General features: G+C 35.4%; 1 protein-coding gene across 1 annotated transcript; it reads left to right on the top strand.

The window, feature by feature from the left end:
- Positions 1–7,026: 7,026 nt before the first annotated feature.
- Positions 7,027–8,398, top strand: LOC110922999 (transcription factor PRE6). The gene is made up of 2 exons (XM_022167197.2): positions 7,027–7,260; positions 7,983–8,398. The coding sequence occupies exons 1-2, from the start codon at positions 7,132–7,134 to the stop codon at positions 8,133–8,135; spliced, it is 282 nt and encodes a 93-aa protein (XP_022022889.1). The 5' UTR covers positions 7,027–7,131; the 3' UTR covers positions 8,136–8,398.
- The last annotated feature ends 7,563 nt before the right edge of the window (positions 8,399–15,961 follow it).

Raw genomic sequence — 15,961 nt, 5'->3', positions numbered from 1 at the left:
TCTGGGAAAATAAAAGATTTGACTTTTCATTCTCAAGTGGTCAAATCTTTTCAAATATGCATCAACAATTGTCTTGTGTGGGAAAAGATTTAGACTTTTCATTCTCTAGTGGTCAGATCTTTTCAAATATGCATCAACAATTGTCTTTGTGGAAAAAAGTTTCAGATTTTTCCCTCTCCAAGTGGTCAAATCTTATGATATTGTTGTTGGAATATAATCCTACAAATGAGTTTCCATGAAAGTTAAAGGGCTAAAGTGGCAAGTTTAGTTTAATTAGTTTGGATTATATATTTGAATGATTAGAATTATCTAACTTGATTTAATTTGTAGAAATAATGTTTAGAGATTTGAGTTAGTATTAAATTATGATTAAGAGAAGTATTTTACAGGATTAGTATTGTTTATTTTAGTATAAACATGGGCTAGAGGTCATTGTAAGCGTGTCAAGAATTATGCTCAGGGTCGGTCCTAAGAATTCGTGTACTTGTTCGAGCTCGAAAAAACGTGCCCTTAGACCTTAACGAAATTGGGTATTAGGCTCACTAAAGGTCTAAACCTAATGCCAATGGACTACTAACTAATCTAAACCATAGAAATAGTTTTGTAAGTAGGCCTATGTTGGTGTTTGTATAGGTTTGCCCTATTAATTTATTTTTTTACATATATATACCGGATTTTTTTTAAATAACGTGCACTTTGAAATATCGGGCTTTGGCCGGTGATCCTCTCCACCCACCCTCAAGGTCGCCCATGATTATGCTAGAGTTGATCTTGGTTGATTGAGATCAAATTTCGTGTTCTATGTTGTTGGCCTTAATTCCAACAATTGCATATACTTGTTCTCGCAAGTGAATTGTTTTAGATTTAGGGCCTGTTTGGCAACTTCTAAATGGTTAAGTGCTGAACCAATAAGATGTTTGAACCATTAAGTGCTGAACTAGTAAGAGGTCTGAACCATTAAGAGTCAGTATAATGCTTAATCGTTCAGAGGCAAACGTCTTAACATTCAGACTCAGTATAATAGAGTAAAATGCCCGGATGCTCCCTGTGGTTTGGTAAAATAACACTTATAGTCCTTAACTTTTGGAAATTACATGTATGCCCCCTGTGGTTTGCTCGTTTGTTACTCGGATAGTCCCTGAAGGGGATGGACGTTAGTTTTCTCAGTTAAGTGGGTGTGAAATGACTAAACTACCATTTATATTAAAAAACCTAATAAATAAAACATAAAAAGAAATCAAAGAGGTTTGTAGGGTCCATTTAATGATTTAATATTATAAAATAGTGGGACCCACCTTCCCCACCCCTTTTCTCCTCTTTCTCTAACTTAACTGAGAAAACTAATGTTCATCCACTTCAGATACTAGGTACTATCTGTGTAACAAATGAGCAAACCATAAGGAGCATACATGTAATTTCCAAAAGTTGAGGACTATAGGTGTTATTTTAACAAACCTCAGGGAGCATTCGAGCATTTTACTCCAATGTAATACTTAACCATTTAGATTCAAATGTCTGAATCATTTAGACATCTGCTTGCGAAACAAACAGTCTGAACCATTAAATGTTGAACCAATAAGAAGTCTGAACTATTAAGAGTCTCGTTAAGAACTAAACAAACAACCCTTACACTTGTATTTAGGGCTTAGATATATATCTTTTTAAATTGTTTTTGGGTTTTGTGGGAGAAGATTTGAGTCTCTTTTCTTTTTCAAAGTGGTCAAAGCTACTCATAATTTTATAGGAAAAAAACATATGTAAATGTTGCAAATTTATTGGGGATGTATGTGTCCGATGGCTATAGAATGGTGACTGGCCCTAGTGCATATGGGCAAATTAGGAACACAATCACATGGTTGAAAATTAGGTTTGACTTATGTCTCAATTGACCCTTGCTTCTTTTAACCGTTTCTTTTAGGTGCAAGAGGATAAGGCATGGTCCCTTTTTGGACTACATGTAAGTTACTACATGGGTGGTTGGGAATATTGTGAGAAACCAAAAAAATAACTTTTAACCACATAAAAATATTAAGTATATCAAACTTGCCGTCAAGTTTTGTACCTTGTATTTGAATTTAACTACATAAAAATATATCAAACTTGCGTCAAGTTTTGTACCTTGTATTTGAATATGTAAATAGCAAAAAGTTGTCCCCAGGGACTTGGTGTGGTAGTAAGATGTCTCCCATGTATCTTAGAAATGGAGGGTTAAATCTTGCGAGGTCCAGGTATAAGAATATTAAGAGTACGTTAGTTTATCGTTAAAAAGATTAAAAAGTTACCATATTATGTGATGAAGATGTGGAACTCAAAATTGTCCTACTTGTAAGAAACAACCCATTGATGAAAGCATTTCATTATTGTCTAGCCGCCTCCTTATGATCTCCGCCACCACTTTCACCCTCTCCTCTACAATATTATTTGTCGTTAAGAGCTTTCACTTTGACCAAAACCGATTATCACAGCAGAAACGATGACTAGTTGTTTAGGATCTGAAAAGTTAACCATTAATCATGTTATTGACGCTATTTCACTAAAAGGGGTTGCTTCTTAAAGATTCGTCATCATGGGTGACCATCAATCTTCTTTCAACACGATCATTGTTCTTTGTTCTCTTGTTGAGGACACAAGTGAGGATTTTGGAGGGTGGGGGGGGGGGAGAGGTTTTGGGGTATATTACGACAATGGAACTGGTTTTGGCCTACAACATATGTCAGTTGTCTTTTTTCGCGTATATGGATCGAGAATTGGGGGACACATAAGTAGAGATCAAGGTGTGTTTTTTAACGACAAACACACACATAAAAGCTACTCATAAAATACATCTATTGCTCACTTTGTTGAACTCGAACTTGCACCACGTTGGTGGTGATAAACACCAAGTATATGGGACTTGTGCGTTGCTGCGGGACTATTAAACCGAACAAAAAGTAGACATAAAGACTTTGAACCACGCGCGTCCGTTGGGGCATGTTAACGAGCAAAACACTGACCGAAACGTAAAACATAGAAAAGAATAACGAAGTCGACCCAATACCTGCACGTTGCGACTCAGACGTTAAACGAGGAAAAATAGATGAAAAACGGTGAACCATGCACATGCATGCGTTGCAGCGTGTTAACTCACAAAATTTAGATAAAATGTAAAAGATGAAAAATATATAGGACCAAAGTTAAAGTAAAAAAGTGTCGGAGTTGAAAATAAAAAATGTCTTTTTCAGAAATTTGTGAAAGACGAAAAGTTTAGGGGTTAGAAGTAAAAAAAATAAATAGTAAATATGTGAGTGTAACCAAATTTGGTATATAGTATATATAAAAATGAATACCGGTATCAGTTTTCACCCGTGTATATATTTTAGTGTAGCTAACCTTTTTGTTTTTATATCGATTTATCAGTCATTATATATTTGTTTATTAAATAACATTTCTTGTATGGTTTCATTATCGAGTGTTGTTTTAGTTTTTTTGTTAGCGAAAAATTACAGTGTGTTCCCAGTTAAACAATTCATTTATTAGGAGACAAGGTGGACTACGATGTTTGATGTTTAGTAAGATAATCATGTGAACCATACATAATATCATTAATTAACGTGTTTTCATAATTACTTGTGAATGAAACCAAAAGTTTAGATTTGAGACTTTTATTAAAAGAGTATATTTGTCATAAGCAAAGAAAACTTGTTGTTAAAACAATCCCTATGTATGTCCATATTATGGTTCTGTTTCCAAAACTGTTTTATGTCTATATTATGGTTTTTGTCCCAACTATTTCATTAGTTACACATGAGGTCAAAGCGTTTTCTCAAACGTATCACAAAGGTCCCTAAAATAGACGGACGTTCAATTTTTTTATTTAGTGCGTATGAGCAGAGGCGGATCCAGCCCATATTTGTGGGTTCCTAGGAACCCAATGCGTCTGGAAAAAATGAAAAAAATTAGTGTGAACCTTATAAAATTTAGAAAAAATTAGTGAGAATTAAAGAGAATTTACCAAAAGGAATCCATTAGAATAAAATGCTAGATCCGCCACTGCATACGAGATGACCATGATACCCCGTTTTATCAGACGATTATAAAATGCAAGGCCCGCTTGAAAGACCAGCCCAACCCAACCCATCTTGTTCTTCTTCATCGCAATCTCCTCCCCTTCCCATCGACGACTTTGTTTTTTTGGCGACCCTTCCACCCCCAAGTACCCATAGGTGGGTGATAGTTGGGTTGAGGTGATGTGAGGTGGTGTTTTAGATGCGACGAGTATTTGGTCTGGTCGAAGAAGATGAATTGGGGATTATTGGGTAGGGTTGATGTGTGTCCCAACAAATTTAATTTAAAAAAAAAAATCATTTTAAACTTAATTTTATTGTTTAATGTTAGAAGTTATATTGGTTATTTCTTAGAAATTTGATACAAAATATGATGAGCGTCCATCTAATGATGTCTTAAGCACGAACAAACAATCAACATCATATGTGTATTTTGTAAAACTTCAGGACCAAAACGTAATATGACTATACTCGAGGCTCCCTCTATATAATTAACTTTTAGGAAAATTTTACCAATCAACTCTAAGGCTGGAGGGTGTGGTTGGAGCTCCCTAGGGGCTTTATCAGGTCACGTCAGCGCCACCTAGGATCCACCTCAGCCATGGAGCCCCCTTTAATTTGCATGGTGTGGATGGAGCCTCCTATTAAACAAAATTAAAAAAAAAAAGATTTCATTGGTTTAAATCAAGTGGGCCCCTCCTATAGCTCCCCTTCTCCATCGTTACCATGATGGAGCCCCTCCTATAGTCCCCCCCCCCCCCACACCCTAAATCCGAGGGTGTGGAGGTATAACGCCTCGGGGCGCTATAGATGATGAGTTGGCGGGGGTGGCGCCCCCACACCCTCCAACCTAAACGTAAAGACTAAACGTAGTAAGCATAAATAAACAATGAGAATCATTTGTGTATTTAATAAAATTTTATTCGAACTCGTATGATATATGGATTTCTAACCTAACACACTTTATGTGCTGCCGTAACAATATGATAGTTTCACATGTTAAAAACGTCATTTTCACATATTAAATTTTAGAAACTAAATCATAGAAAAAACTGAAAATTGTAAATATATTTTAGTAGAAGCCCTTTTCGTTTGCACATATTCTTGTTATTAACTTTTTATAAACTTGCATCATATATATATTTAATTTGAAGCAAACAAAGTCATAGTATCTCTCAACTGTTGTTTATAATGATATATATTAAGTACATATTCCATGTGCTCCTTATTAAACATATTAGTTAAGTTGATTAATCATTAAATAAAAAAAACGAGTTAAACTAGTTAAAGATTTTTAGGTCGACCAAGACATGCAATGGGCACATGAGAATCCAACATAAGTAGACACCCTAATTTAATGTGTTTTGTTTGGTGCTCAAATAGATTCATGCATTCACTATAATCTAGTTGTTTTAAACCTCAATAATAAGGAGACAACTTCACATATGTGCCCCTACAATTGGCATCTGGAGGCCTTAAACAATAAACCTAAAGCATTATTGGACCTTAATTCTGACAACATAACTGAGCCCCATGTCTTTTAAGTTTATGACCACTTGTTTAAAATTTTAGCCTGGTCGTGAACAGAAAGGTTGCTTTAGATATTTCCTTTTCAATACCTACTAAACATATATTTGGTATGTTTATGGTTCCTTGACAGGTAAACGTCACCTATTTGAGTTTGATAGACCCCCCCCCCCCCCCCCTCATGCGCAAGCCGTTTACATGTACGAAAAATTTAAAAAAAGAAGGAAAAACCGATATATTAGATTTTCTGTGCGAACAAACTTTCATAGGCTTTATGATTAAGAACACAAGAGGTGAAGGGTTCAAATCCTACAATGTGCAGGTATAGAAGTAATCAAGAGAATGTTACTTTGGCGTTCTAGAAAAATGTAGAGTATAACCAGCTGATTCAAAATGAGTAAACGAATTAGTAGCAAATAATACTATACACACACAAAAAAATGTGTATCCATTAGGTTTGTTCATGAGTCAAGCTAAGCCGGAGCTCAGATTTGTAACCGAGCTAAAAATCTAAGCTCGAGCTCGACTTGGTTTTCAACTGAGCTGGCTCGACTCAACTTGGTTAGGCTCAAATTTAAAAATAAAATCTAATACATAGTTTTCAAAACTTAATAGTTTAATATTATTTAATAATTTAAAAGATAATTACAAACAGAGGTTGGATTTAAAAGAAAATATTAGCTTTTAAATCCAATTTAATACATTTGAAGCCCAAAATCATGTTCAACCAAGTACAAAATAAAATTTCAAATCTTAACATAATACAATATAATTTTAATAAACCTACAAATATACCATAGATATCAACTACACTCCTAAATACATACAAATAATAACTGATTTTCTATATATATTAACGTGTATTAAAATAAAGTACATTAAAAGTAAAATAATCCCAGCTAAATCGAGCCAAGCTAACGAGAGCCGAGCCGCGCCAAGCCAAGCTAGGCTTGCTTTTTAACCGAGCCGAGCGGCTCGGCTCAACTTTAAACCGAGTCATATCGAATAAGATTTTTCTAAACTGGGTTCCGAGCCACGAACTTTTTTAAATAGGTGAACTAATGAAATAAACACGAGATGTGTCGTGTGAAATCATAGGCATATTCTTGTAAGACTTCTTTTTACTTATAAAATGGCAATATCATGATAGAGTAAATTACTTTTTGAGTCCCTGTATTTTAGTGGTTTTAACCATTTGAGTATAAAATTAAAAAGTTTAACGCTCCGAGACCCTAACCACTCATTTTATAACGTTTTGAGTCCCTGTATTTTAGTGGTTTTAACCAATTGAGTCAGAAATCAAAGTACAAGTGTTAAAAAAAATATCAATTTTGCAAATAAAAAGAAAAGGTTAATTTTCACAAACAAAAATATCTTTAAAATATAAAAACTTTCATAATCATAATGCATGTATGGAGCCCCCTCTATCCCATTTGAAAACTCCCTATTTATAAAGCAAAGCCAGGTTCACATCTTTCTCCATGCAAACTTTGTTTTCAAATATTCACCTCCAAAACATTCCTTTTAATTAACTCTTTATTTCCTCTCCGGCAAATCAACAATGTCTAGCAGGAGATCTCGTTCCCGACAAGCCGGAGTGTCGACGATCAACGACGCCCAGATGGCGGAACTCATTGCCAAGTTACAGCAACTTATTCCCCATGACATTAATCAAAGCAAGAGTTCCAAGGTAACATCTTTGTTAACCTTAGTTTCTTGATTTTGCATATTGTACTTCATAAAAGTTTATGTCATAAAGTGTCATCAACATCCAAAGTACAACCCCACTTGCATAAAGTACAAAGCCCCATTGTCAATTGGGGGGGTTCAAAAGTGCAACTAGCTAGTTGAAGCAACTCGAATCCACATTGCATTTTCAAGTTGATTAATTGGTTTAATTATGGTGGTTGTGTGGTTTTCCTTTGCCTTTTGTGTAGATAAGTTGTGTAATATGGTTCACACACACTCACACACACTTGCATTAAATTCTTGTGGTGCACCTAACCCAAGTAGCTAACTTCCTTCTAGCTAGTGCATGTGACTGTGTTGGACTCATTCAACTATATATAATGTCCCTTTGTGTGTGTAAAGATACTGTTGATTCTCTCTCTCAAGTGTTAGTTTTAATAAAAACAAAACTTTACTCGTATATATATTTAAGGTATCTTAACTTATACATTAAATATAGTACATACATGTCTTTTGTAAGTTCACCAGGAGAATCGTACATGAGAATGTTTTTTTTTCATTAAATATCTTATTTCCCTTTAAAGGTTGTAACGTACAATATATATACATTGTACATTATACGAGTCTCACGCTAGTTAGATCCCCTATAATGTACAATATATATATACATTGTGTGAGTTATTTATTTATATATTTTGGACTAAACTAGTTAACATTATACAGGTTTCAGCTTCAAAGGTATTGCAGGAGACATGCAATTACATTAGAAGCTTGCACAGGGAAGTTGATGACTTAAGTGAAAAATTATCAGAGCTTTTGAACTCCACAGACGCCGACAGCGCTCAAGCAGCCATCATTAGGAGCTTATTTATGTGACTATATATATACACATTGCATCCAGTAATTAACTATATATTGAAGCTAATTAGCTTTTAAATATGCATTAGTTAATAATTAATCAGTTGATATGCATTTCCTTCTAGGGATCTTAATATGTATTAAGTTTATGATCATATCATATATATATATAGATATATATTTAGGATTTTATTCTCGATCAAGAGTTTTTCTTTTCGCCATGTATGTAACGAGTTTCCATCGTTTGGATATATAATATATATATGAGTATGTTGAGATAAGAACCCTTGAGAACTTTAAACTGCATGTAAATTTTTATATGATTAAGTTGATTCACATATAACCATAGTCTATGCTTAAATTATCAAAAAGAAGAGGATTAATAAACCACAAATTACATTTTAACTCGCATGCTATTTCATTTGTTTACATGTAAAAGTTCAGTCCTCATTTGTTTACATGTAAAAGTTCTGTAGAGGTATGGTATCGAACCCGACCCGAGCGGTCAGACTTTCCCGTTACTTATTGCTTTTATATTAATTATTTATTATTGTGCTGACTAACCCAACCGCGAGGCCCAACGCGTTGTAGTGTATACTACATTGGGCTAAGGACTTGTAGAGATAACCCCTAACTGGGCCTGGCCCATTGAGGTTAGGGGAGACCCATATCTCCTATATAAAAAGGTGTTCACCTCATTATTAGGGCACAAGATATGGAGCCGCCACACTTTTGTTACTGGAAACAGGGGATTCTTTCCCCTACCGGTCATCTCTACAAGCTCCACTTTTGTTACTGGAAACAGGGGATTCTTTCCCCTACCGGTCATCTGCAATGGAGAAGACAAGAAAGTGGAGCTTGTAGAGATGACCGGTAGGGGAAAGAATCCCCTGTTTCCAGTAACAAAAGTGTGGTGGCTCCATATCTTGTGCCCTAATAATGAGGTGAACACCTTTTTATATAGGAGATATGGGCCTCCCCTAACCTCAATGGGCCAGGCCCAGTTAGGGGTTATCTCTACAAGTCCTTAGCCCAATGTAGTATACACTACAACGCGTTGGGCCTCGCGGTTGGGTTAGTCAGCACAATAATAAATAATTAATATAAAAGCAATAAGTAACGGGAAAGTCTGACCGCTCGGGTCGGGTTCGATACCATACCTCTACAAGTTCAGTCCTGTTTACACCTGGGTAGCCATCACCACTTTGGTGGGGTGGTAGAGGCTTTGTGCCTCTTCGGGAGAGACCAGAGTTAAGTCCTGACATGAGATAAAATTGCTGTAATTTAGAAGTAGTGATTAGCATGGTTGCAAAAGTCGCTAGGCGCTCCCTAGTCGGTCGACTGGGGAGTTGAGAGTACTCGGCCTAGACGGAGAGTACACGGGGAGTACTCGGACATGCCAAATTATAAAGAAATTAGTGTTCGGAAATTATATATATGTCAAATAACATAAATTTACTAATATTTATAACAAAATATGTGAAATTGATATTCATTCTTTAACGTGATAGGCATAGAAATTATGTTTTATTTTATTTTAAGTCAAACTCGGCCCGAGTTGACCTACTAGATCCGATTTTGGACGATGTTGACCGCATTTGATCGATTTCGAGTAATTAGTCGGAGTTGAAGTAAGTCGCCTCGGCAGCCAACCTTGTAGCGACTACTCGGGGAGTACTCGGCCTTGGAGACCTTGTTTTACAACCATGGTGATTAGATAATCTTTGCCGTTAAAAAAAATACACTTGGGTCTTGAAGCAGTCATTTCACCTGCACCTTTTCTTTTATAATTTGAATCTATATAAAATAGTCATATACACATCAATTTAACCAATCACATAACGTATAACACGTATTTTTAACTTTTTTTCATTGTATTTAAATTCATTTTTTTTACTGATTTTACATTGAAATATACATATGTGACTTATATTAGTTGTTATGTATATTATTTTATTATTAGCTAACTTTTATATGTATGTAGCTAGACGAACCTCATGATCAATGGTAAACTCCAAAACGATTAATCCCAACACGTGATTTTGACCCCACATTGCCATGCAAGTTGGTTATATGTGTGGAAATTGTGATGCATTGACCAAAGCAAAATAATGAAAGGTTCCACATTATCTTTATAATTCATACATATGAAAATTCATATGTTAACATACTTGAATTTTGAAATCAAAACAAACTATTGAAAGTAGTGGCAGAACTAGAAGAAATATTCAGGGGTATCCCAAATTTTTTTACAATACATTTATAGAACAGAAATTTTTTTACCTGCATTACGGGGCGGGGCCGATTCTGAAAATTCAAGTGCCCTAGGTGAGCCAAAAAAAGGCCCTTAGGCCTTACCGAATTAAATTTTATAAACTAGTATTTTTTAAGTTATTAGTATTTAGGGTAACGAATCAATATTGAGCATATCATATTTGGGCTAGACTTTATGAATTAATATTGGCAATAAGTTTTTAGATATTAGATTGGGCTAGGTTTATTTTTAATTTTTAGATCGAAATTAAACAATTCAAGAACTCAAGAAGAAAAGAAATAAAGAATACTCACAACTCACAATCTCAATTAGCACAAATCTAATACACTATTGGGTTATTATTTGGTTATTTGGGCTAATTACTATTGGGCTATCATTTTTTTGGACTAATATAATCAGTATTATTTGGGCTTGATTTCAGTTTGTAAATTTTTTTTCAGGGGTGTCCTAGTACTTGTTGAGGGGTGTCCTTAGTATAAAAATCGAAAAAAAATTACACTACCGGAAAAAAGTTGAGCTGTAGCCCGTGCTACGCCCCAACCTACATTAGGTCCGCCCCTGATTGAAAGTTAAAAATAATTCGAAGTGTTAATTGTGTAGAATTGCAACTTATGTTGTTTATCATTTTAATTAGAGAGGACGGTATCAAAGTCGGGGAACTTGTAGGCCCTGACACACAGGGGCGGACCCATATGGTGCGGGTCGGGATCCACGGACCCCAATGTTTAAAAAAAATAGTAAAAGTGGTATGTTAAATTTTTCAAGGACGTCATAAAATAAACTAGTTGGACTTCATAGTATTAAAAGAAAAGATGGTATGGTGGTAAATCTCCTTGTGTTACAACAAATGGGTCTCAAGTTCAAGTCTTACACCTCTTGTTTTTTAGTTTATTTTTCCATCAAAATTAAACTAGTGTTTTAAACATTACAATCACCATTGACCCTCTAATTTGCTTCTTTAAAATGATAAATTTAATATTTCTAAATGATTTTATTTCACATTTGATTACAAAACAAGATTTCCAACATATAGTGGCGTTCAAAAAAAAAAAAAAAAAAGCTTAAACAAAATTTTGAAGTTACGTGAAGTAGTTGTGTTGTTTAGGTAGCTATTGGTTTCAAACAACTTATTAATCACCACAGTTTGATAACTTGATTCTTAAAAATGGTTCTTAATAGTGTAGTGAGTTAATAGCCAAAATGGTCCCTGAGGTTTGCTCACTTTTGTCACTTTAGTCCAAAATCCAAAAATTTTAAATCTGGGTCCCTGAGGTTTGCATTTTGTTGCCATTTTAGTCCAAATTTCAAAAACCCCATTTTTTGACTATTGCAACCAGCCTATTTTGTCCTTTTGTGCAGGGGTATTTTGGTCATTTTTAAATATAATTCCTTTTATGCAACCAGCAGATCAAAACCCAGATGTTCATCTTCATCATCGAAACTTCAGCGATTCATCATCATCCATAAATCCTAGAACAACGATTCATCATCATCCATAATTTTCAACCATCCAACAGTCACACCCACACCTCCTTCCTCGTTTACAGGCGACCATAAATCCTAGATTTTGACTAACACCAAGCATATCATCAGATTTGAGTTATCGGTTCATTAATCACAAAGGATTCAAACTATCAGACTAGTAATTCAACATTTTCATATTACCGCCATGGATTTTTAACCCAAATCTGATCCCTTCCAATAATTCCAAACAACCTTTTCGAATCTATGTATATGTCTAAGCAAACAGTCAGTTAACAATTATATGTATTCACAACTTCAAAAAAAAAATTACAAGAATTTACAACAAATACAGAGGAACACAACTGACTAAGTGCTCATGAGATGAACAAGGGTTTGCCATCGTCTTGGCTCTATCGTCGACGCCGTCAAAAGTCACCTTCATCACTACAGCCGCTGCCGAAACTTCGAACCTCCTTCATCAGCATCAATCAATCAGCTGTTCATCTTCATCATCAACAACTTCAGCGATTCATCATCATGACCAAAATCCTCAGTCATCGATCATCATCAATTTCACCAACACTGTCGTCATAGCGGCGAAGCCACCGTCATCGGAGTTCCTTTCTCTCTCCTCTCTCTCTCTCTCTCTCTCTCTCTCTGATCTCCTGAACATACGTGTGTGTAGGCCTGAAATCGGAGTGTCGGCTGTCACCGGAAAACGGCGTTGGTCGCCGGTAAACGAGGAAGGATGTGTGGTTGTGACTGTTGGATGGGACGACGCCGGAGTGGCGGTGGTGAGAAGGGGGAGGAGGTGGCGGTAGTGGTGGTGCTATAGAGAGAGAGAAGAGAGAGAGAGAGTTGATCTGGGTTTTATTGCTAAAAAAAAGCTAAACAAATGAAATTTAAAAAATGACCAAAAGACCCCTACACAAAAGGACAAAATAGGCTGATTGCAACAGTAAAAAAATGGGGTTTTTGAAATTTGGACTAAAATGGCAACAAAATGCAAACCTCAGGGACCCAGATTTAAAAATTTTGGATTTTGGACTAAAGTGGCAAAAGTGAGCAAACCTCAGGGACCATTTTGGCTATTAACTCTAGTGTAGTGGTTTCATGTCCACTAAATGCTTCTACATTATTTCCTAGCCGCGACCCGACTACAATGACCGACCCGAAAATTTTAATGTTTGGTTGTGAAAAATTCTAACACAAAAAAATGGACCCCTATAGAAAAAAAAATCTTAGGTCCACCACTGCTGACACAGAATTACCATTCACACAATGCGGCCCTGACATGGGACTATCAAATTTTGGTGGCCATCAAAATGGCATTCCGAGGTTTTGAATATGTTTTCATTTAAATTTTACTTAAAACGGTTAGTTTTTAGCTAGGGTGGTTATCAAACATTCAGCAAGCTGTTCGTGAACTATTTGGCAGGAAGTCCGTTCATGTTTGTTCATTTAACACATGAACAAACACAAACAAGAAATTTCGTTTGTTTATGTTCGTGAACGTTCGGTAATTTGTTCATTTATGTTCGTTTGTTTATGTTCATTTGCGTTCGTTCATTTAAACGTTTTTATGTTATATTCTTAGTTTATTAGTTCTAGTATTTAAAACTTTGAAACCATAGCTATAGTATACGTCTCCGCCAACGTCCCTCATTTAACCATTTCAATTTGTGTTAAAGCTTGACAAACACCCCATTTTTTGTGTTAATTGTGTTTATGATAATTATGTCAACTATGTTCAGATAATTATGTTAAGTACTTATATATTTTTAGTAGATTTTACGTAATCCTTTAGACGAAAAATAAAAGTTTTATTTTAAAATGAATATATAATGTTCATTTGCGTTCATTTGTGGTTCCTGAACATTTCTTTGTGCTTGTTTGTGTTTGTTACGTTTGATAAGTGTTTATGAACATGTTCATTTATTTAATGAACGAACATAAACAATAAATCTCGTTCGGTAAGCATTGGTGAACCGTTCATTAACATGTCATTCCTTAATGAACGAACACGAACAAGGCTTTGTTTGTGTTCATTCGATTCGTTTACAACCCTATTTCCAGCTATGCTTTCGGTTTTTTGACGCATATGTTTATGGTGGCGAGACGACCGTTGCGTCATGTTTTTTATCTGCATTATGATACCCGGGTTCGAGTTGCCACTGCTGCAATGCGCGACTTGAGTTCAAATAGTTTCATATATTAACATACTTGAAATTTTGATATTAGAACAAACTATTAAGCCTTTAAAATAATTGGAAGTGTTAATTGTGTACAATTGCACCATATGATGTTTATCACTTTATTTAGAGAGAATGGTATCAGAGTCAGGGAACTCACGGCCCTGACGTAGGATGACCATTCCATGCAATTCCGCCCTGATATGTGGCTACCAAATTTTAGTGGCCACCAAAATGGCATCCTGATTCCTTGTCACACACATATACGTATACCTATATATATTGGGGTTTGGTGGATTATGGTGATAGCTTTCAATTCCTTAGCAATCAACAAACACATAAAACAAACCAAGTTAAGTATTCTTCATATACAAAAGCTAATTAAATTATAAAGAAATATTATTTTCAACCGATAACATCATGCATTTGATGTGATTCATAACACCCAAATATGCTAAATTGTATTTTACACTTAGACGATTATATAAATCTGTTGTGTATTTAAGCATATAAAACATTTTGGTGAATAATAAATAGAAAGGGATCATGTCAAAATCTAGCAATTTGTCATTTTCAATAATGATGATACAAATGTCGCTATAAATGTCTTTATAAAAAAAATTCTCTTTTGATATGAAATTATGTAGTATATGATAAAAAGAAGATGAAACACAAAAATATATGTGGATGTGGTTGTAACAATATGTATGTTTGGTTTATTGGTTAGACAATACGAAAAAAAGACCTTAATCACCGAAAGGGGAAATAGCCAGCTTCCTGCTTTCGAGTGGTGTAAATGGGTGCCTATTAAATGCAATATTGTGGCTTGGAGAGGTAACCTAGATAGACTTGCTACGAGAGTAAACTTAAAAAGAAGGAATGTGAACATTAATTCTGTTTTGTGTCCTTTTTGTAATGAGTTTGAGGAAACAGTGGAGCACCTTTTTACTGCTTGTTCTGTGGCGATTCGGGTGTGGTCGGAGTTAAGTGTTTGGTGTAAGATCCCCCCAATTTTTGCTTTCAGCTTCAAAGACATTCTGGATTCACACAATTTTTCTCAAGCTGGAAAGAAGGAAAAAAATCATCAAAGGGTTAGTGATTATCTCGTGTTGGTGCATATGGCAAGGAAGGAACGACATGGTCTTCAATCAAACCAGGCGTAGCCCGCAGGAGATTGTGAGGGAGATTAAGTCGAGAAGTTATAGTTGGATCAGGAATAGAACGTCATGTAATTATATTAGTTGGGGTGACTGGTGTAAATATCCTATGTATATGTTGTAATTGTCTGCCCTTTGCCCGTTTGGGTCGGGGGTGTTTGTTGTTGTTTGGCCTTTTGCCCGTTTGAGTCGGATGTTGTTTTTAATGAAGTTCTCTTTCAAAAAAAAAAAAAGACAATACAAAAAAATGTTTAGTTTAAACTATTTTTATATTTTACTTCTTCTAAGAAAAAAACTACAAAAGAAAAAAATTACAAATTTTATGAAACTAGGATTGCGACCCGCCGCAATGCAACGGAGATCCTTTAGTTATAACTAAGTCGATCTAGAACCCGCACATTATGTTAAACCTGTCTGTCACACCCCCAAAATCCACACGCGGAGTACCACCGCTTGGAGGCGTGACATGACCAGGATCAAGCCACCAATCATATCGAACATAGCATTTAATAATAAAAATAGATAATGTAATTCATCACGACATGATTGATGTTCAAAACCAAACTCTGTTTAAGTAGCGGAAGCATGTAAATAAACCCAACATAGTTAATAGTTTGAAATGTCATAAATGTTTAGCAAGCATTCACTAATCCTCGTCCACAACGACTTGCTCCTCCTTGTGCAAGCTCCATAAGTACCTAAGGTCCTGCAAGGCATGCAGCAGAGAGTCAACAACTAGTTGAGCGAGTTCACAGT

The sequence above is a fragment of the Helianthus annuus genome, chromosome 17, assembly GCF_002127325.2.
Source record: "Helianthus annuus cultivar XRQ/B chromosome 17, HanXRQr2.0-SUNRISE, whole genome shotgun sequence".
Lineage (NCBI taxonomy): Eukaryota > Viridiplantae > Streptophyta > Magnoliopsida > Asterales > Asteraceae > Helianthus > Helianthus annuus.
Note: the sequence above shows the minus strand (reverse complement) of the source record. Positions and strands in the feature narration are given on the sequence as shown.

Excerpts from the sequence above, each read along its gene's own strand:
- LOC110922999 (XM_022167197.2), top strand. The coding sequence starts at position 7,132 with ATGTCTAGCAGGAGATCTCGTTCCCGACAAGCCGGAGTGTCGACGATC. Across the intron at positions 7,261-7,982 it reads ATCAAAGCAAGAGTTCCAAG|GTTTCAGCTTCAAAGGTATT; the intron begins GTAACATCTTTG and ends AACATTATACAG.